At 37.9% G+C, this 22,817-nt stretch overlaps 2 protein-coding genes across 9 annotated transcripts in view; both read right to left on the bottom strand.

The window, feature by feature from the left end:
• LOC116262678 (regulator of telomere elongation helicase 1 homolog) overlaps positions 1-11,167 on the bottom strand; it is a 49,539-nt gene extending 38,372 nt beyond the window's left edge. For 3 of the 8 annotated variants that reach the window (XM_031642176.2, XM_031642171.2, XM_031642162.2), the window contains exons 1-5: positions 8,650-8,981; positions 5,783-6,036; positions 5,328-5,467; positions 581-662; positions 244-394 (exon numbers count right to left, since the gene is read on the bottom strand). In XM_031642176.2, coding sequence (XP_031498036.1) covers positions 244-394; positions 581-662; positions 5,328-5,467; positions 5,783-6,036; positions 8,650-8,751 — 729 coding nt within the window. In that variant the 5' untranslated portion in view covers positions 8,752-8,981. Of the gene's footprint in view, positions 1-243; positions 395-580; positions 663-5,327; positions 5,485-5,782; positions 6,037-8,649 lie in introns of those variants that run through there. The other 5 variants (XR_004174517.2, XM_031642207.2, XR_004174516.2 and 2 more) reach the window with 4 other exon arrangements.
• Positions 11,168-11,312: 145 nt separating this feature from the next.
• Positions 11,313-20,807, bottom strand: LOC116262734 (aldehyde dehydrogenase family 2 member C4-like). The gene is made up of 9 exons (XM_031642227.2): positions 20,522-20,807; positions 17,036-17,178; positions 15,144-15,527; positions 14,531-14,620; positions 13,961-14,134; positions 13,716-13,853; positions 13,448-13,585; positions 12,504-12,565; positions 11,313-11,809 (listed from the first exon to the last, which is right to left on the bottom strand). The coding sequence occupies exons 1-9, from the start codon at positions 20,622-20,624 to the stop codon at positions 11,536-11,538; spliced, it is 1,506 nt and encodes a 501-aa protein (XP_031498087.1). The 5' UTR covers positions 20,625-20,807; the 3' UTR covers positions 11,313-11,535.
• Positions 20,808-22,817: the final 2,010 nt, after the last annotated feature.

A 22,817-nucleotide genomic window follows, 5' to 3' on the forward strand; every position in this document is an offset into this window, starting at 1 on the left:
GGAAAAAGATGAATGTCTGTTAAGCAAGTTTATTCAGTACCGATGAGGACTAAATTATCATAAGGGCTAGAACAAAACCTTAAGCAAAGTAGAGGCTAGAAAACATTTTCAATTCTCATGATCAATCATATGCTTTCCAAACAAATAGACAAAATGAACTGCCAAATTTCTCTACAGAATCATTGAACATAAAGCTTTCTTGGGAGAAAAATAAAGAAAAGGTCAAGGTAATGTGACAATTACCAAATTATGGGCTTCATCGAATATGAGTATTGTATTCTCCCACTGAATACCAGTGAGAGAACTGCGATTTCCAGGATCAATAAGGTAATTATAAGGAGCAAATACAATGTCAACAGCTTTGTGAAGTTCTCTTGACAAATAATATGGGCACCTGAAACAGACAAACAGCAGACTAGAGGTTATCCATAACAAAGTGACCAGTCCAAATATCACCTGAAAAGAGCATTTTGTTATTCAATTTGTAATTAAGATGAATTGGAATAATACGTATTTAAACATTGCACAAACTAACAATTAAGGACATGGGCAAGCATAAGGATGCATCATAGAAACATACGGCCCATTTGTCCTCCCTATATTCACCAAATCCTCTATATCAACAGGTTCAGCTCCAATGTTTGGATTATTCTTGATATAATCTGCAGAAAAGCATCTTTAGCATGAGGAAGTCATAAAGATTATACCTAATAAAGCCAGAAAGACTTTGAACCTAGAGGCAAATCACAAATATTTGATACAAGCCCTCAAATAATATTCTTGGCAAACTTGAAGAACATCACTCATAACCAGAAATGGAAAAGAGAATGAAATGCATATTAGATATGACAAAAGAGAAAATGAAAGTTGATCAGCAGTAAAAGCATAGGCATCATCTACTACAGCAGCTAAAACTAGCTTATGTTGAGTGTCATTACTTGGACGTGTGGAGATTGTTTGCAATTTCTTAGAAATTGTGGGTTGGTCTCTTTTTTATTTTCTTTTTATTTCTTTTATGGACCTATTTTGCAATTCTGTTTAGCCAACCCTAATCCTCATTAATATGGGATTAGGGCTAATGAAGATTGATTTGGTTCTCTTTCTTAAAGCCCACATACAGTGTATCAGAGCAGGCAAACTCTAGCCTGGACTAACGCTTCCAGGTCCCCTTCTTCTTCCTCTTTCTTTTCTCTTCTTTTTCCTTGGTAGACATGTGGTTACACACATCTGGTTTCTGTGAGGAGATTGCCTGTAACACTCAGCTTCTTGGCATCATAAACAGTTTATGAAGTACAGTTTTAGCACTAAAACTTCCTGAACCCTACTATGTTTCTGTGTGAGTATTGCTAAGACATTACATCAGAATTCGAACTAATAATAAATATAAAAATATACGACCTAGTCTTGCTCGTGTTTCGAACCAAATAGAAAATGGATGTCTGTTAAGACCTTTCGGTCTGATAACGCTCGTGACTATATGTGTCAAATTGTGGAGGATTTCCTTCGAAAAAGGGGGATTGTTCATGAGACCTCTTGTAGCTATACCCCTCCTCAAATTGGAGCCGCTGAGAGGAAAAATCGTCAGTTGCTTAATGTCACCAGAGCCCTTTTGTTTCAAAGGAATCTTCCTCAATATTATTGGGGAGATGTTGTCCTTACTAGTGCATACTTGATCAACCACATGTCTAGTCGTGTGTTAAATGGGCGGACTCCCCACTCTATGCTTCCAGGGAATCGTCAACCCTTTCACCTTCCCCCTCGTGTCTTTGGATGTGTTTGCTTCATTCATGATCACAGCCCTAATGTTAAAAAACTTGATCCAAGGTCAATCAAGGGAATATTTGTTGGGTATCCTCCTACTCAAAAGGGGTATAAATGTCTTCATCCTACCACTGGTCGTGTTTACGTTACCAAGGATGTCACATTCTTGGAACATGTCTCTTATTTTGGTGAGAATCCTCTTCAGGGGCAGAAGTCTATGTCAAGAGAAGAGTATTCTCCGAGTCAGGAAATTCAATTTACAGACTTCTTAGAGTACAAGCGGAAAGAGAGTCCACCGGTTGTTGAGGTGCTTGAACATGAGAAGAAGGAAGGGTGCTCCACTGGGACGGAAGATGAATGTAGTCGCTTGTTTGGGCAGGTGTACTCAAGGCAAAGGTTTCGTATAGATAAGGTGACTGATGGTGAGAACTCTACTCCTAATCCCAATCCTACTTCATCCCTGGATGACCCAAGTCATGCCCAACATAAACCTGTTGAGGAAGACATTCAGACATAAACTGAAAAAGATGAGCTTCCCATTGCCCTGAGAAAGGGTGTCAGGTCATGTACTCAACACCCTATTGGTAACTATGTGTCATATTCTAGACTGAGCAGGGATTACAAATGTTTTGTATCATCTCTTTCTTTGGCTATGATTCCCAGGACTGTTACAAATGTTCGAAGTGATCCCAGGTAGACTCATGCTATGCAAGAAGAGATGAAACCTTGAGCAGAAATCAGACATGGGAAGTGGTAGAGATCCCTGAAGCGGCTCATCTGGTTGGATCCAAGTGAGTCTACACCATTAAGTACAAACCAGATGGGAATGTTGGGAGGTACAAAATTCGCCTGGTTGCCAAGGGGTTTAGTCAGAAATATGGAATTGACTACTTGGAGACGTTTGCTCCTGTTGCGAAGATGAAGACTGTTAGAGTTATTATTTCTCTAGCAGTGTTGAAGGAGTGGAAGATGTATCAACTTGATGTTAAGAATGTTTTTCTCAACAGAGATCTTGAAGAAGAAGTGTATATGTGTATGCCCCCAGGATATGAAAAACCAAGAAAATACTGTAAACTAAAGAAGGCTTTGTATGGGCTCAAACAGTCTCCCCAAGCATGGTTTGAACGTCTTAGACTTGTAATGAGACGACATGGCTACAATCAAGGAAATGGAGATCATACTCTGTTTGTTAAGAAGAAGGAGGGTAAGGTTACTCTTTTGTTAGTCTATGTTGATGATATGATTGTTACAGGTGATGATGAAAATGAGACAACAAGATTAAAGGGTTTACTGGCTGTTGAATTTGACCTCAAGGACCTTGGCAAACTAAGATATTTTCTTGGCATTGAAATTACTAGAACAGGTACGACCCTTGTGTTAAATCAAAGAAAGTATACCTTGGATTTACTGAAGGAGACAGGACAACTAGGGTGTAGACCGGCATCTACTCCTCTGGATGCTGGACACAAAATCAGTATTGAGGATGGAGAAACTCTGTGTGAAGAGGCTAAGGGGAGGTATCAACGTCTGGTTGGAAGATTGATCAATCTCACTCTAACTAGACCAGATATTACCTTTGCTATTAATGTGATGAGTCAGTTCATGCATGCTCCAACTGACGTTCACCTGAAGGCGGTTGACATGATTTTGTGTTACTTGAAAGGGAATCCAGGCAAGGGGCTTCTATATGTGAAAGAAGGGCTTATTGAGATTGAAGGGTATTCTGATGCTGACTGGGCAGGCTGTGTTGATACTAGAAGATCCACTTCAGGGTACTGCGTCTACTTGGGGAAAATCTTGTTGTTTGGAAGAGCAAGAGACAAGATGTTTGTTCTCGCTCAAGTGCAGAGGCTAAATAAGGGTTGTTCCTATGGGAGTGTTAGAATTACTATGGCTGAAAGTTTATAAAGATTGAAGGACCTATGAAGATGTACTGTGATAACAAGTCCGCAATAAATCTGGCCAACAACCCTATATTACATGACCGAACGAAACATGTCGAAATTGACCGACACTTCATTCGGGAAATGATTGATGCGAGAGAGTTGATTCTACCATATATGAAGTCTGAAGACCAAACTGCTGATGGTCTGACGAAAGCCTTACCTTTGACTCAGTTTGAGATGAATGTATCCAAGTTGGGCATGTTTGATATGTATGCCCAACTTGAGGGGAAGTGTTGGCGTGTGGTATATTTGGGTCACCTATTTGGGTCTGGATCTAGACCCAATCCAGTGTATTGCTTTTATGGCCCTACTTAACCCGTGTAAACCCTAATTTTCAGGATGTGAATAATATTCTAAGAGAGAGAGGGTCTGGTTGCTAGTGGGCACCAGTCCTCCTCACCCGTGGTTTTTTCCCTCTTGTTGAGGGTTTTTCCACGTTACATCATGTTCTACTCTTGCTTTTGTTTCTACAGTTACGAAATTCACAATCAAACTAGGAGTCTAAAATAGTCCAAAAACCAGCGAGACCAGGGTATTATGGCCATTGGTCAATGGCAAACTCGTAATTTTCAGCCATAACCACGGGTAGATTAGTAATTGGCTAATCGATATTAAATTATGATAATCATGATTAAGTTTATGTAATGATAGTTTAAGAGCTTAAGCACCCAATTAATGATGGATTAGAGCTCTTAAGCTAAGATTAAGCACTAAGCTAGACCGAAAGTAAAATTAATCATTTAAATCTAATTAATTGAACAAACCTCCTCAAAATATATTATTGTTTTTCTAAACCTACTCAAGATAGGATAATAATCTAATATAAAATAAAATATAATAAGTAATAAAAAATAATAACTTTTGGCTATAAATAAGGGTTGCCACCCCCTTTGGAATGCAACGTAAGGGAGAAGGAGACGAGAGAGAAGAGAAAGAGAGGACAAGAAAAAAGGAAGGAGAGGAGGGAGAGAGGGGGGGGAAATTGAGGAGAGAGAAAATGTCCATTTGCGATGCATTGTAATCACTTAAGGTAAGTATTCTTGATGATCCTGGCGAGGCTGGTGTTGATCCTGGCAGGTCTATAGATTCTCCTACAGTGGAAGATGACTTGCCTATTGCACTACAAAAAAAGAAAAAGACAATAGTTTGTGTGCCCAGATAGACTTGAAGAGCATATGTAGTAGTGTTTTATATCTGCCCAGTCTGCAGTTCCCATTCCTATGAATCATCAATAGATGATTATGGATCCCAAGTGGAAACAGGTTATGCGGGATGAAATGGATGTGTTGATGTCACATGGAACTTGGGAACTTATTGATCCTCTTCCTAGGAGCGACATTGTTGGTTTTAAGCAAGTGTTCATGATCAAATATCATTCTGATGGCTCTGTGAAATGGGATCAACCCAATTTGTTACTTTGACGTCGTAGGTGTGTTCCATTAAGTGATGTTACATGAAGAAAACAAAAAATATAAGGAAAGGGAAGAAAAAGAAGCAGGAGGTACTACATTAAGACTTAAAAAGTAATAGCCATGCAAATGGATATGAAGTACCCAAAGCAAGACTCATCAAGTAGGCGAATTCAGAAAATCCTGAGACAAGGGTCAGTTTCAAACATACCAGACACACAATTGTAATGGTAACAACGACGTTTCTTGGAAAGAGAATAGCAAATATTGTTTTGGACTCTTCCATGAAGATTTTTCACTTTGTCATGTATACACATCTGCTCTCGAGAACCTAGGACAACCATCCTGGGCCTGCAAGTCAGACAAAACTGCAACTGTGTCAATAAAAACCAAATAAATAGACATACTGGAAGAATACATATTGATATCTAAACAATGTCTCAGGAACTCCACACAAATAGTGACATCATGAGAAAACAAGTCATCATGAAAAATGTAAAACCATAAAAATACAATTTACCTTCAAGCAAACCAAGGTAAAGGAACAGAAAAATATCTAGATTCTTTGTTTTAATAACAATAGCCTAAGACAACAGGAAGTAAGATAAATGATGTTACAGACGCATCAGAAGTATATTAATATTCTGATCCATATTCCTAACTGACCTATAAGGGCTTGTTTTCAGCTCCTGGATGACTTGACGTAATTGGCTGTGTGTTCTTGAAGTATAAATTATGGTTGGTAGCTTTCTTTCAGAAGATTCAGTTGAAGGTTTGTTGATAGTATTCCCACCATTTTTCCCCACCAATGCAGGATGAATCGATGAATAACTTAGACTTTGCCTCCAAGCCAATGATGCACAAAGCAAACACAAGGTCTTCCCAGTTCCAGTAGGACTCTCCAGTAATGCATTACATCCCTGGAATATTTGCAGTACATAATATTAGCAAGAAATCAAATCCACAATATCATGTCTAAAAATAGAAAACCAGTTGCTTGATTTTTGTTGTAAATGTGTAAACCAAAAAAGAAAGACAAAGAAATATGAACAATGGCTCCAATCCCGCAAATGTATGCCATATAAATCCAGATGGAACAATCATGTGGTCAGTTTGTTGCTTCAAGCAAAACTTCATCAACCTAATCAAACTTAGACAAATTAAACAAAGAAACATAAATGGATGAAGAACCTTGGTTGTCAAAATCTTGAGTAGTCAGCAGACTAGTGCAACTAGTCCACTGAGTCAGTTACCAACCAACCTGTCCTTTAAACCAGCGACTAATTGGTTGGACTAGTCAAGTAGTGAGCCGACTAATCTCTGGCTAAGTCATGTGGATGCAGGTACAGGTACGGGTATGGACATGCAGGTATAGGCATGGAAATTTTAGAAAATGTGGGTATCAGGATACGGCATGGTTCATATGCAAAATACCATCAAAAATTCAAAATGAAAACATTTAAATGTGTTTGTTTGCCTGTGTATATGTATATGCATTTCTTGTGCAGATGCATATGCATTGCATTTATTTTCATATAAATATATGTATTTCTTTATTTATAATCAACTGACTTGGACCATATTAGACCAACTAGTCCCAATTAGCCTTTTTACTGTCAAGATCAACCTCTATCCGACTTCCAATTTTAACAACTTAATGAAGAACATGATCTGAGGATATGCCCTACTCAGTTCCTGAATACATTGCTCACAATGGTTTGCAATTTCACATTATTTATCTTTTGCATCGATAATAGATAGAAATAGCAGAACCACTACATCATCAGGAGATAAGATTTTATGATCTGTAATAGTGCTCACTAAATATTTAGTTCTTTTTACTGCCAATTCCACAATAAGATTGTGATAAAGGTTGTGATAAGAAAAGGTTTCCAAAAAATGCTCAGAAGCCAGTTCAAGCATGACAAACAACAAAGTGAATCAAATGTGTTCATTCATAGTCGATCATTTTTCTGGTTTTATATCTTAGACAGATAAACCTTTTAAGAGAAATTAAGGTGCGCAAAACTGTACTGTTATAGAGTTGAACTAATAATAATTTTTTTATTTACTAAAAATGTGTATGCTTTTGTTTGTGGTCTTATGATTGTGTTGGTCTAGGCAACTGTAGGAGACACAACAACAATGACACTCCAGATAATAATTGTTGGTGTATTTTGGGGCATGAAAGAAACACTCAAAATTCATCCATCAGGAACTTTTTTATTAGCAGATATCCGTAAGTTACATGAATAACTTGTCCTACAAGTAACAAGGTAGACGTCTGAGAAGATCTTGAACAAACCAGCATGTGACAAGCAATCAAGATACCCAAGAAGAACAGCTAACAAAAGACCACAGGACAGGTAACAAAAAGCCCAAAAAAAATAGAAACCAAAGTCACCATGAATGACACCACTATTAGGGGAAAAAAAAGGAACCATTTTATTCATCAGAATACATTTTGCTAACAAAAGAACAGTAATTAAACCCTGACAAAAATATGTCCAATGAAAGTAATAGTCAAACATTGATGGTGGAGATGATGTCTAAGAAAAATATGCATTTTGTTTGTCGTCACGAAGAACCAAAAGTTTGTATACACGTCAACCTTTAATAAGTAAGTTTCTCATTGTCGTATGCGAGTTTTTGCACTACCAAGCATGCCAGAAGAGAAATATTATACGCACGGCCTGCGGTAGCCCTAGTGCCAACAGAGTCATCATCATCGTCTCCAAATCAATCTCCACATGATGAGAAGAAAACACAGACACCGTTTCATATGCCAAGTTTGTGGCGCTTGCAGCCATAGTCATTAGGCAACCTAGAAACTAACCCATCATAACATGCCTTTAAATTACCTTAATTTGAAGCAACTCATGAATTTCGTAGATCATTTTGTGACTTCGAAATATTTCAGGGTGGTCAGCCACGGAAGTGGACCACTCCTAGCATCATGTTTCATGCAACAGCAACAAAAGGAAAGCAAGAAAGATGATTCACAAAGCCGCATTAAAGCATCATTTTTTCATTGGATGTCAAAATATATAGGATTTTCAGACTTGTCAATCACCAGATAAGGAAAAAAATCAGTCAATCCCTTCTTCAGTTCCTTCTTGACCAAAAAGTTAACACTATAATTACCACCACAGTTAAATCTTCAATCTTTCACCTCGAAAATAATCGAGGCCAATAAAATTGACAACAAAACAGTCTTGTTGAGCGTACAGGAAGGAATGAAATTTAACCAAGAATTGATTTAGGTTAATTATATTAACCAACATAGGATAGGGAAAAAAATTGTCATCCTCCAACACCCCATCTGCGGAACATCCCTCCAATGCAAGGCTGCTGGGAGTTAAGGCTCCCCTCCCTATTATTAGAAAGAAGAAAGAATAACGAATGGACCAGTCCAAACCAATTCCCGATCATCCATACCATGCACAAGAAAGCAAAAGAAAAAACTAGAACGTTTTGGTTGTCTAGTCCAATTCCATCCAAGTGGAGAGAGAGAGAGAGAGAGAGAGACGCACCTCCTGCAAGGATCGGATGACGCTTTCCATGTACACGAGTTGGCAATCATAGGCATCGAAAGGGAACTCCACGTCGACCCCCCTGATCTTGTAACTAGGCATCTCTTCCCTTCTTCTTCTTCTTCTTCTTCTTCTTCTTCTCTAATTTGGAGCTGCAGAAACCCTAGCTACTGGGAGCGGAAGAATTTTGATCGATGGAGTCGGAACTAAGGGCCTCTGCTCTGGGGCGGCAGAAGGGTTTCCCGCCATAACGGCTTGGGACGTTCGACTCTCGGTTCGGGTCTAATGCCTCGACCCGAAACGAAGCGCAGGCGTCGAGTCACACAAGCGGACGCTTTACGGCAATGGCAACACTTTTTGAATAACCTTTCCAATAGGGCCCTGTTTGATGCGCCAGGGAAAAGGAAAAGAAGACGAAGTCGTTCACAGACTTTTTCCTCATTTTTGACGATTTTTTCTCCCGGGCACATCAATCCACCAAAGTTTTTCCAAAACCCAGTGGGATGGGGAAAGACATCCTCGAAGAAAAAAATCGGACCACAAGAAGGTGTTCGACTTTTCTCCACGGAAATTCTTTTGCCCGATTCCTTTCTGCGTGCACCAATGGCTTCCGCCATAGGATCGGACGGCCCAAGCACCTCCATGCAGAGCCGCGGGCATTGCCTCCAAGCTTCATTGCCTGAGGCTGTCTTCTCATGCTGAGCGAGACGATAAGGTTCCACAGTTGCAGCAAATGATCGGTCTTCTGATCGAGGACCGGAAATAATGCGCGACGAGGCAGGCGCCCGGTCTTCCCGTCCCGTGCTTGGCCTCCTCTCTAGGGCCACTCTGTTGCCACCGGAATTACGCGCGGCGGTTTCTCTCAACAGCAACTCTGATTCTGAAAAGGGGTGCTCCGGTAAGGGAGCCTTTCTCCCAAGAAGAACCAGGTCGATTGCAAGAAATTGCTACTTCTTTTTGTTGTCAACTCAACGAGCAATGGCCAATGTATTGTTGGCTGGGACATGGACAGCAATGTTGGCTTCCTGTTTGGAGAATGGTGACGTTGAAGGGTGCGCTGTAAGTGTTTGATGAAATGCCTGGAGGAGATACGGCTTGGAATGGCCGTCGTTTCGGATTATGTCCAGCAAACACAAATCGATTTTGGAATGAAGGGAAAAAATCTCCTGCATGAAATTTTTGTGGGCAAAAACTGGATGGAGCTTTTCCCGGGTGGATCTTCTTGTTTCTTGCATGCAATAGCTGGAGAAACCATCACGTTGAGACGAGATTCTATGAACGGTGTCAAGGTTATGGACTGAAACTCAACCCTGCTGCATTACTCCATGATCTAGGGTAAGAACGGTGACATCGAGGATTTGATTTGGTTGCATGGTTTAGAATCTTGAGTGGTGACATCGATTATTTGGTTATTTTTCATTCAAACAAAAAATGAAGATAAATTAACTTAAATTCAAAGTCTTGGCCATTATTGTACATTAACTTAAATTCTCTTGTTTCTTTTTTTTTTATCAAATATCATTTTAATATTTTCTTCCCTTTCTGTCCATGCAGACTTTTATAATTATCTCTTTCTTTCGTATTTCTTTGATCTACTTTTCCTCCTCTTATTCAATTTTCTTTTCTTTTTCTTTTTTTTTCTTTTTTTCTTTCATTCGTTTATTTTTTTCTCTTTCTCTCCATCCAAACATCCAAACAAGGCTAAAAGCTTTTCAGTGTGAGAATGGTTTTCAGCCATGTAAAGTTTCCGAACAAAATTGTTTCCTATAAAAATTTCACAAATATTATTAGCTTGTTAACCAAAAAAATACCTGAATTATTTGTAATTTGAACTCGCTTTGAATTGCATCGAGTGGGAATTGAAGGGTCGAAAGTATCTACTACTGTTAAAAATGACGCAGCCCTGACAGCTGCTGGTCAAAATGTTTAACTGTCGCTAAAAGCGCCATGCCACAGGAGTATTAGCAACAGCTTATGGTATAACAATGTTTTATTATGTTAATATTTAACCATCTGGTAACTTCTAACCGCTAATTAAATTCGATTTTCTTTTTTATAGGACTGCATTTATTATCTAATTTCTTGTTCAACCTTTCATTTATTACTCTGGCTTTTCGTCGTAAGGATTTGCAAAGCGCTCTCCTTCATAAAACTAAGCTGTTTATAATTTAAAAAGAAAGGAAAGACAAGACTCATGTTTAACATTGTCAGTAAAATATTTTATGGATTTGAAATAAGCTGATTTTGCAAATAAAGTAGATAAATATTGTGATACTTCCCATAATTTAACTAAAACCGGTGATCATAATGTTACGGAGTTGCATATAATAAGGAAATTCAGGAATATAGTGTTATAGCCTTAATGTGATGTCTGTGGTAGGTTTCAAGCAAACAGTAGTAGTTCGAAACCCACCTGCAAAAGACTTGATTGCTCCCCCATTTTTCCTGTGTCTGAATTGCATCGAGACATGTGTCGAGTACGATATATTCATCAACTAGAGTCTAGTGCCTACCATTTATGGTCCAAAAAAGTAGCACTTACGAAATTGAACTGTGCCTTGATCGACTAGGTATGCTAACACCATTTGAGGCGATGGCTGTGGTAGGTTAAATTGACAGTTCTAGAATGTGTTGAACCAAGACATGGAGAGATGGAGCAAAGATATTGAAACTCCAGCATTTTCATTATATATATATATATATGCTTCTTTCCTCTCTTTTTTGGAATTAAACTACATGCTCCACTTAGTGCAGTTCACTATTCATTTCTTTAAAATTACATGAACCCTGGAGACAATCTACTCAAGTTTGGTAAAACTCTTTGTGATCCCTCCTAAAAGACCATGGATTTATTCAACAAATGAGACATAAATATAGAGTACATGGTTAGAGCCAAGGAGAGTTGTGAACTGGAGTGACAACTGATTTAACTTGGAGGAAGTTGTCAAGGGCATGCAGGCCAAGGTTGCGGCCGAACCCACTCATCTTGTATCCACCATATGGGCAGTCCGGGTCGAACGCCAAGTAGCAGTTGATCCAAACGCTCCCGGCCCGAACAGATCTTGCAACTGTATTGGCCACATTTATGTCCTTGGTCACTATGCCAGAAGCCAATCCATACTGGGTCTTGTTGGCTTTCTCAATGGCCTCATCAATGGTCCTGATCATCACAGCCCAAAACAAATAACTGGTTAAGAAGAAGGAAGTCTTTGTCTTTCCTTTTGTTTCTTCCCAAAATATTACCAGAAAGATGAAACTACTGTGACCAAGCTTCACCATTTTCATATTTGGATGCTTCTTTAGCTGTGAATGGATTGTCAAATGCCAAGCATAGCCAAAGCCCTAACAGATCTGGTGTGGTCTGTGTTAGGGGTAAACATCAGGCCAGGTACCCGACTCGGGCCGGGGCTTGGGCCGTAAAATTGGGCATTGAGCCGGCTTGATATGTTCTTGGGCCGGGTTCTATATTGAAAGCATTTTTTTTTGTTCTAATCAAGCTGGTCCTCGAGCCAGGGGCGGAGGGAGGGGGCCCACCTAGGCCGTGGCCCCAACCCAACCAATTGAAAAAAAAAATTACATTACAAAAATTGAAATTTTTTTGTTGTGTAATGTATTTTTTAGATTCGGATTTAGTTTGCCCTATATGGATAAGTTCGTTGGACCGTTTGGTTCGACTCTGAAAAAAATCCTGGCTCTACCCCTGCCTCGGGCTACAATTTCGATCAGTTAGGCAAGGCCCAGATTGTGACCCGGCTTGAGTCTGACTTCTTATCGAACGAGCCAGGCTAGCCTGATGGGCAACCTTACTCCGGACTTCATGCTCAAACTATTGAAAGAAGCAAGAGAATACTTACTTGAACTTCATGAGGGACATGACCGGTCCAAATATTTCCTCCTTGGCAATGATCATGTCATCCTGCAGTATGAGATTAGGGAACAACAAATTAAGTGTGACCCAATAGATGCTAGAATGCATTTCTTACTTAATCTGATATGTAACTGCTTGCTCAGCCCTGTAGACCATGGTTTGTTGCGTACATTTTATAAAGGAAATACTGAATAAATTTTGACATTTTGATTGCTCAAATGTATACAGACACAAAAAGTTCCCAGTCTAATAGCTAAGCTATACTAGCATATAAGTTCAAATCTAGGCAGTTGGTTCAAACACACACACACACACACAGAATTTTGTTTTTTCATGTTGAATATGTGCAGAGAGATGTTTGAAAGACAGATTGCCTAAGTAAACCCTAAATGTACAGATGTGCATACACAAACACATGTGGATCAGTTGTAGAGATACAATCATACTAACCTATTTATATATGTTATCAGTGAACAATAAAAGTATTTCATTCTACTATTCAACAAGAGGTGAGACTCCCATACTTTTTTCTCTCTTCCTCTTTTTAGTGTCTTAACATAGACACTCTCACTATACTTTAAATTGCACATCAGTGTTCTAGTGTCTTAACATAGACACTACCACTATACTTTAACTTGCACATCAGTGTTCTCCTTTTATACCAAAAGAAGTTGATACCTTGAAAATTTTAAAATGGAGACCCACTGCCTACTGTTGCGGCAACTCCCTCGACAATGCCCATTTAGCGCCCATTAAAATATGAGGATTTTGAGTTAGTGCCCCTCAGCTAAAATTTTCAGCTCTGCTGCTGATGCGGATGTATTGTGTGTGTGCTTGTGTGCTTGTGTGTGCATGTGTCCCTTTTTCACAGGGAACAGAAATGCTAGGCTACATTCTAGAATGTGATGAAGAATTTATGTATGTATATACCTTCACATCTGCAAAAATGGTAGGCTCAATATAGTAACCAACATCTCCACAAGCTTTACCACCTGTGAGCAAGGTTGCTCCTTCCCTCTTTCCATGTTCAATGTAGGACAGCACCTTCTCAAACTGCTTCTCGTCAACCTGTTAACCAGTACAACATTGCAGAAAAGAAAAATGAAAGATGGCGCGATGAAGAATCAACATTAACTGCGTGATCTGCAGATGGATATGGTTTCTTCCCCATCGCCATTGTTTGAGCAGCAAAGTTTACCTGAGGACCCTGCGTAACGGTGGGATCAAAGGGGTCTCCCACCACCACTGCTCTTGCCTTCGCCACGCACTTCTTCACAAATTCATCGTAAATTCCTTCCTGTAAAAGAATCCTTGTTCCAGCAACACATACCTCGCCCTGCAAAGCCAGAACCAGGAGTAAAGATCAAGTGATGAAGGAAGAATATTTGGCTCATGATATTTATATAAAGAGATAGATCTAGAGAGACAGAGATAGAGATTTGCCTTGTTGAAGAAGCAGGCCTTATGGGCGAGGTCAACAGCTATGTCTACATCTGCATCATCAAAGACTATGAGAGGTGATTTTCCCCCAAGCTCGAGGGTCACAGATTTTAGATTGCTTTGCCCAGCCGCTGCCATGATCAACCTCCCCACCTCGGTTGAACCTATGAAACTGATCTGCAGCGCAAGTTGAGGACTACTCTTAGTATTAGAAGCAAATTTTAGCTGCAACCAACATCAGTCAGGCATTATGTGCACGAATATAAAAGTTTCACAAATTTGAGCATGCATGTTTCAATTAATTTCAGCAAATTTTTTGAATTTTCCGAGTCCACCTACTTGGCTAATGACAGATATTATGAGCGGAGACAGAAAATTCCAGATAAGAGACGCTAGTTATAAAATTTTAAATTTTTAAAGAGTTTCGATATATAATTGAGAAAAAAAATCTTGAAATATCAATATGAAAATATTTTTTTTTTATCGGTTTCTACGGACAATTGTCACACGATGCGCGCACACACCTGCCTCCGCCCTGGGATAGATTAAGCATAGGGTTCAAGGAACCCTTACCTTGTCAACGTCCATGTGAGAAGCAAGTGCAGCTCCGGCCGTAGGCCCAAAACCAGTCACTACGTTGATCACTCCATCTGGGATATCTGCCTGCAATTTTCACAAAAGCGTTAAAAAAAATTTAAAAAAAAAAAATCATACAATCAACCAATAAGAAACCTTCATTTTGTCATTTTTTCGACTTGCCCAGGCCGCGTCGAGGAGCCATTTGCATGGTTGGCTCAGCCCACTTTTAGGGCACGTTTGCTTGTTTGGAAATTTCCTTTAGGGGCCGTTTGATGTATTGAAAATATAGAGTTAGAAAGAAGTTTTTAGAAACTTATTTCATGAAATGAATTCAAGAAAAAGAATTCAAGAAAAAGAAACGAAATTCATATTTCCAAAACATTTTTATGTTTGTTGAACTTAGGTTTATGTTACTGGAAATAAATTTCTCAGTTTGAAAAGAATGAAAGATGAAAATAGATTAAATGAATGTTTTGGAAGCCCAACTATCTTAGAAATTTTTTTTCACCCCGTGGAAAAAAATTCTAGAAAGAAAAAAACCAATCCAACGGTTACTTTTTTTTTTCATCACCATTGAACCCCGAGATACAAAGCATTAGCAACTCACCAACTTAGCAAGGTGGGCAAAGTAGAGCGCGGTCAAAGGGGTCTGCTCCGCCGGTTTGACCACAACGGTGCACCCAGCTGCGAGGGCCGGGGCTAGGCACGAGAAGAGCAGCAGCGACGGGAAATTCCATGGAATTATGAGCCCAGCCACGCCCATCGGCTCCCGCCAAGTGTGTCCGATGAGCCCATTGTTGAGCTTGAGGGTCTCGCCGTGGATCTTATCGGCGGCGCCTGCGTAATACCGGAGGCTGCCGGAGACGAAAGGAATGTCGACGATCTTGTTCAAGAACAAAAGCTTGCCGGCATCGACTGCCTCGAGCGCGCCCAGTTCGTCCACGTTTTGGTCGATCAGGTCCGCGAATTTCATCATCAGCCTTCCTCTTTGCTGCAAATACCAGACGCGTCCCCGTAAATAAATACAGATGAGATTAAAACCAGCAGTCCAGTAAGAAAACGAAGGAAACCCATGTTCAACTAGATTTTACAATAAGGTCATATCCAGATCAACAATTTGAATCTGAGTCAGACCCGTGCTGGATCCATATCTCATGGACAGCAATAATATACCATGCTGATGCAAGGTTTGGTTCAAGATTGGATCTTATCTGACCTGTCTACTCTCTTCCTTTTTTCTTTTGTGAATCCATAGATTCTTTTTGCTTTACTTATAGTGTCACCTCTAGATAATGAGGGTGCTGACAAACCAGATCCATATGCATATCCAAATTCATTATCTATGAACATTTTAATCTAGTAATTGATAAGCTTGGACCAGACATATCTGACCCATTTATATTTTCGAAGATAAGGATGTCAACCGAACAGATTCGAATAGTATATATGATTAGCTGCATCCATTTTTAGAATGTTAGCATATTCAGATTGATGTGAACAAAAACGAAAAAAGTCATATCCGAATTTGAATCTGAAATCTGATTTTATAATCTGGATTCGATCCGAATCTGATTTGTACATGAATATCTAAATTTGAATCAGAATTTTGAACCGAATCTATCTGATTTTTAAAATGTAAGAGCATTGGATATAGTGTATTTATTTGGGCGCTCCATCTCAGAATCTAAGGGTCAGACTTTATTGCCTGTTCTAATCATGGCGATTGAACTAAAAAACCAGGGACTACAGGAAACGTAAGCTGTTTGGCTAGTATCGACCGACAAATTTGAGTTGCTTCAAATGGATCGGGATCTGAATCCAGATCAGGTTCAGAACAACCCATTTGCAACTAAAAAGGCAATACAAGTATAATCTATAAATCGTTGGCAGAAGAATCAGACTTCTACCAATTAGTGATCCAATGATGAGTAAAATAGGACACACAAGCATTAAGATATTCAATGGCAGCCGTTTGGCAACAGTAACACCATATTCACAAATAACGCTTCGGAGTTTTGAATAGCGAGGTTTTTCTCAAATATAATACGACAAACTTGAAAAAAATACGGTAAATTTTTAAAATTTTAAAAAACTAAAATTGAAGAAAAATAAAATAAATGAGAATAACACAAACATCAAAAGAAAAGTATATTTGCAACAAATAAAAAAATGAAAAAAAAAATTGGCATTAAACAATAAAAAAAAAGTGACAAAAATGTGAAAAAGTGTGTTAAAAACGTGTTTTTTTTTTTTTGTTCAGTTTCAAACAACATTTCATTTTTTCAAAAATAATGTGTTTTTTGTGATTATGAGTAACATTGTGGCTGTTTTATAAATCTGTTCCAAAAAATATGATAGATTCATGACACGCCATGACTCACTGTTCCATGAATTTACCTCATTTTTTGAGCAAAATTATCAGAATGTGTTATTGCTGTCAAAAAGTAAAGTCCTACCCAATATAAAACTTAGCATGGTTCTAGTGAGTATGAGTCTTACTGAGCCAGGCATCCTGGGCCATGGTCCTTTGTCAAAAGCCTCTCGAGCAGCTTTCACGGCGAGGTCAATGTCTTCCTTGTCGCCCTCTGCAATTTTCGCGATCGCCTCTCCTGTCCGCGGGTCGATGGTGTCGAAGGTTTTCCCTGTCAAAAGAACACGCCCGTGCCATGTTAGATTGATCCATGATCTGAATGCAAAAGCAATTTGTTCCCATAAACTTAATCAAGTTTGATGCTTTTGTTGAACAAAAAGTGTAAAAGATCCAGAGATCATGTTTGATGATTGTTGGTGATTTACTATAATCAAGCAAATTTTCATTGTTTGTATCCTCTTAAGGTTCATGTAATCAACAACGTTATCTTTATTATCATTCCAAAACTCTAATCCCTAATCTCATCAATGAGCCCTTCCAGTGGCATAGCTACATAGTGACTGGTGTGGACAGTTGTCCAAATCAGTCTATTAAAAGTTTTGTATTTTTAAATGAGAATTTTAAATATTTATCAATGAACTCTTCTCAGTGGTGTGGACAATTGCCCAAACCAGTCTCTTAAAAGTTCTTTATTTTTAATTGAGAATCTTATTTATATATATATATAAGTGTCCCAACAGATTTAAATATTTTTAAACAAGTGTCCCTCCAACCTAGCTCTTCCTAAGTGAGGGTGGTCCGGTTTTGAGTGAGTAAGCCATTGGTACCACCTCATGGCTTCATCATCAAAGTAGATGATGGCTGTGGCACCTATTACTTGCGTGGAACTTGCTGGCACTTGAATTATTGGTGGACTTTGTAGTTCCATTCTTGTGCCTTTTGTGTGTGGAAACTTTTGAAAACCAAATTTGATAGGCATTAGGAGACTAGTGTGTTCTTCACTAGTAGTAGATATTATTTAATATGGGCCTTCCTTATAATAATAATAATAATAAATATTATTTAAGAGTTAATAAATATTATTAATAATATAATAATAATAATAAATATTATTTAAAAGTTATTGGGCTGGATCGAGCTCCCATCGGCCGATCGGATCAAGCCCAGGCAAGGTATCGGGTACCTGCTGGTGGCCCAGCCCGCCGCCCAGGTTTAGTGGTGAGTTGAGTGTGGTGAGTTGAGTGTGCATCAAACCTAAAATCACCCTATACCACAGTCAAATCATTTGGGCCGTCCGGTCTTTCTTTCTTAATTCACCATAACCCAATGTTGTAAATATCTGTTTTTATCTCTGAATGAACTAAAGCAAGCATCGGATAAACTGCTCGATTAAAATAGAAATATATACTTTTAATATAATTTAATTTATAAATACAATTAATTATAACAAAATGTACAATTATATATTTATAAATAAAATAATATTTAAAAAATAAGTTACGGGAGCCGAAGCGCACCGACATCTCATCCATGCACACCTACTTAATTATGATGCATAAATCCATCCCTACCATTTACTCTTTAAAACAAAATCTTGTTTATTGCAAGCTCTAATGCTACGTTGCTCTGTTTAAGAGAAATTATTCAATCTCTTTCGAAGAAAAAATAGCTTTTCCCAGTGAATTCGACATCTAGACCCAATTAAAAATGCCAAAAAGGAACCCCAATTAAACTTTGGTTAATTCATTTCTATAATAGAAAGAGACAGTGTTAGGTTAAGAAAAACACAGTGTTTCCCATCAAATGAAAATGAGAAGCAGGAGTCTCACAAAGAATTCTAGAGAAAGCAACAACCCCGTTATGTTTGAAAACCGAGTCCCCAAAGGACAAGCAATCAAACATCATCCACTAAAGATCCGACCAGCAAATGCTTTAGTCAGAAGATGATAAGGTTCAAAAGAAATGAGCCTTGATACAAGACACATGCACGGACCAGATCTTGCCATGTCCGTTGTGGCGTCTGTGTATGGATTACTTTCTATGTGAGAAAGAACCACTTACTGGCTACTGCAACATGCTTTGTATTATATAGCTTGTTTGATAGCGGTAAGTTTTTCCCGAATTGAACTTTTCAACTTTTTACCATTTAACAATGAAAAGCATATTAGTTTCAAGGGATGCAGCATAGTTGGTTGGGTAGACACGGTACAGGTGCGTCGTGGGTTCGGTTCTATATGACAAGCACGTAGATGTCAAACTTTTTACTCCTTGAGATAGATGATGCATAATGAATGAAAACTTTCTGAAGAAAATTAAAGTAATTAGGATTCATTTACATAATTTGATTGTTTTCTTTACCTTTCCAATAATTTTCATATTAAGATGTTGACTTGAGAAACGGTGCTTACTTTGCTCGCTCGGGTCCCATTCCACACTCAACCGCTCGAACTTTGCGAACATGACAAAAAGGTGGGCTCACATAAGTGGCTTGGCTATAGTGAGACCACGTAGATTTGTCCTTGGCAATTGATTTAGGGCCATAATCCTTGAACCGCAAAAACTCAAAAAGTTTGGGAAGCCAAATTAATTTTCATAATAAAGAGAGAAAATCCAACGCCCAAGTTTTCCTCGAAACAAGCCACACCTCAACACTCTCCCTTCGAGATGGTGAAATTAAATGGAAAAAAAAAAATTGAGCTCACTAAATTATAATTTTTTGCACATGAGTTCATACTAAATTATATATATATATATATATATAATCTTTGGACTTTTCATTGCATTTGAGTGAATAAATCCTCTCTTGACAGCTGTTGTAATTAGATGAAGATACTGGTGTTAGATGTCTCTCTCTTGCAATTATGGCCCTTTGACTTAGGTAAGAGAATTATATATACATTTTTTCTGACTAAGGCTGGCGAAATTTGATTGGCTGGATATCTCTTTCTCTCTCTCTTTATATATATATATATATATATATATATATATATATATATATATATATATATATATATATATATATATATAGAGAGAGAGAGAGAGAGAGAGAGAGAGACCCTTTGATTTAGGTAAGAGAATTCTATACATTTTTTGTGACTACGTGGGACCGCTGATGAAACTTGATTGGCTGGATATCTCTCTTTATATTATATTATTATTATATTATATATATATATAATATAATATAAAAAGAAAGGAAAAAAAAGAACCTTTGATTTAGGTAAGAGAATTATGTATACATTTTTTCTGATTACATGGGACGGCTGGTGAACTTTGATTGGCTGGATATCTCTTCCTTATATATATATATATATATATATAAAGAGAGAGAATTGAGACAAGCACTTAAAATGCATAACAAACTGAATGCGGAATTAATCCCGTAAACAGGAACAACTAAAATCTGGAAAACCATGACTGAAGGAGTTTAATTGTGTAATCCGAGACCAGAGACTCTACCACCATAGATCGGTATCCCAACTAATTGTCCCAGTTTTACTGGAAACTGGGTTGTCCTCAGCACACGTATATAAATGGGATAATCCGGGAAAAACCAATCAATCTGTAGAAGAAGAATCAATCTGTAGAAGAAGAAGGAGAAGAAGAAGAAGAACCTGAGACAGCGTCGACGAAGTGGCCATTGATGAAGAGCTTGGTGAACTTGATCTCCGGTAGCTTTGCCTGAGGCAGACGCTCGCCCTTACCCTCGGAACCCATCTCTCTCGCTCTGATCTTTTTCTCTCCGGCCTGCTTCGCTGCTTGGCCGACCGTCGTATGCTTCCGTTCAACACGCCCACCGATATAAAGGAAAACTTTTCCCCTTTAGCTGCCAGTTTGGCGGGGCGCGGGGACGCAGAGGTTGTGGTAGAACTTGCTTCTCTCGTGGCTTTCAGTCCACTCTGTAATAATGACTTCCTCTCTCTTTCAGATTTTTCCCTCTCTCTTTTCTTGCTACCTAACTTCGAGGCGGCGCCACAATTTTTTTATATAATTTTCTTGAAAAAGCTAGCCAGTCAAAACGTAATCCTAAATTTAAAATTTTCAAAATTTTGCAACGGATGTGGAGGTGCATGGCCATGACTGTCGCACTAAAAAAAAATATTGTAAGGTTCCGTTTGATGTACAATAAGTTTTGAAAAAAAAATTGGATTTAAAAAGGTTTGACTTAAAATAAATTGGATTTAAAAAGGTTTGACTTTAATTTCTTGTGTTTGATGCTGAGAAAAAAGCAGTACAAACACTAAAAAAAATTCTTGTACATCAAACAGGCCTAAATGTGTTAAGTGAATTAAATCCATTTACATCAAGTTTGCGTAGCCTTTGTTGCATGACATGTGTTCGTTCGGGAACAAGTAAGGCGACATGTGTCCAAGTCAGAGCATGGAGCCTCTTCTGCATGACATGACATGTGTCCAATCAAATTGTTTATGAGATTAAACTATTGATTCATAAGTATCTTTCCTATGTAAGGGTAAAATGGTAAATACAAACATCAAATGACAGAATTACCCAAAACAAAACGAAGAATCCCAAAAACTGAGAACCAGGATTTACGTTTGGCCCGGTAACTAAGCTTATGCTCATTAATGCGTTACAAGTCGGTTGCAAATTTAAATTGATTAATTTTTTCTCAATTAATATGACGGTGGGAATCTTTTAAGATGGGTCAACGTTTGCTTCCACCACAACAATGATCGACAGTCTTCATCCGTATTAATTTCGCTCGAGTCGGCGGAATTAAATGCATATTTGAAGGCCAATTTTATGGGATTTTAAAATATACTTTTTTTTTATATAATATCCCATTTTTGAAAAGTTTAATTTTGTATTTATAATTTAATATTGTGAAGAATTGTAGAGGACTTACAAACGTGTTATTTAAGCGATTTAGCTTTGAACCAAAAACTAGGAAAGAGTTGATTCACCTAACCAAGAGCTGAGCTAGCTACTTTTTTTTAAAGGAGTCCCTTACTTTTCCTTTCTGCTGGGATCTCAGGTCAGATGATGCACCCACCCACCTGGATAACTAGATTTGCTAACCTTTTAAAAGATTTCCCCAACCTAAATCGCATCTTTTCCATGATCTCGCTACGAGAGTCATTATTCAATTTCTTCACATGAATTTTGTGAACGACTCAATCATTCAATTTTATACACATGATTTTTGTTAGAGTATAGTGTGTGTATATATATATATATATATCATACTAATTGCCACGCATAATCATTAGCAATGGTATGGTGCAACAATAAACATGGTTTATATATATATATATATATGATGACCCTAACTTTTAATAGTCACCCAGCCATTTGATCTTGTTAAGGATGATTACCAGAAAAATAAACAGAAAAAGATATATATATATATATATATATATATATGTGTGTATGTTTAAATATGTTCAATATCAAATGATTAGAAAAAAAAAAAAAAAAAAACTACTACTAAAAATGGAGTTGTGATAATGTGTAATTGTTTAGGGTCATAAATAGATAGAAACACATATATATATATATATATATATATATATATATATATATATATATATATATATATAATGGATGTCAATATATCCGATTTGAATCGGATATTCGACCGATCCGATCCGAAAAATCAGATATGGATAAAAATTTAATATCCGATTAAGAAATCGGATCGGATTCAGATTTAATAAATGACATTCGATAGGATTCGGATTCCGATATACATGAATATCGGATCGGATTCGGATTCGGATCGGATTCATTTTTAGACAAATATCCTCAATCTAATACTTGAAAAATGGTAAAATCGGGTTCAAAATTCGGATTCGGATATAAATATAAAAATCAGATTCGGATCGGATTCGGATTGTAAAGTCGGATTTCGGATTCGGATATGATTTTGCTTTATTCGAATTTGAATCC

This window comes from Nymphaea colorata, chromosome 1 (assembly GCF_008831285.2).
Source record: "Nymphaea colorata isolate Beijing-Zhang1983 chromosome 1, ASM883128v2, whole genome shotgun sequence".
NCBI classification, from domain to species: Eukaryota; Viridiplantae; Streptophyta; class Magnoliopsida; order Nymphaeales; family Nymphaeaceae; genus Nymphaea; species Nymphaea colorata.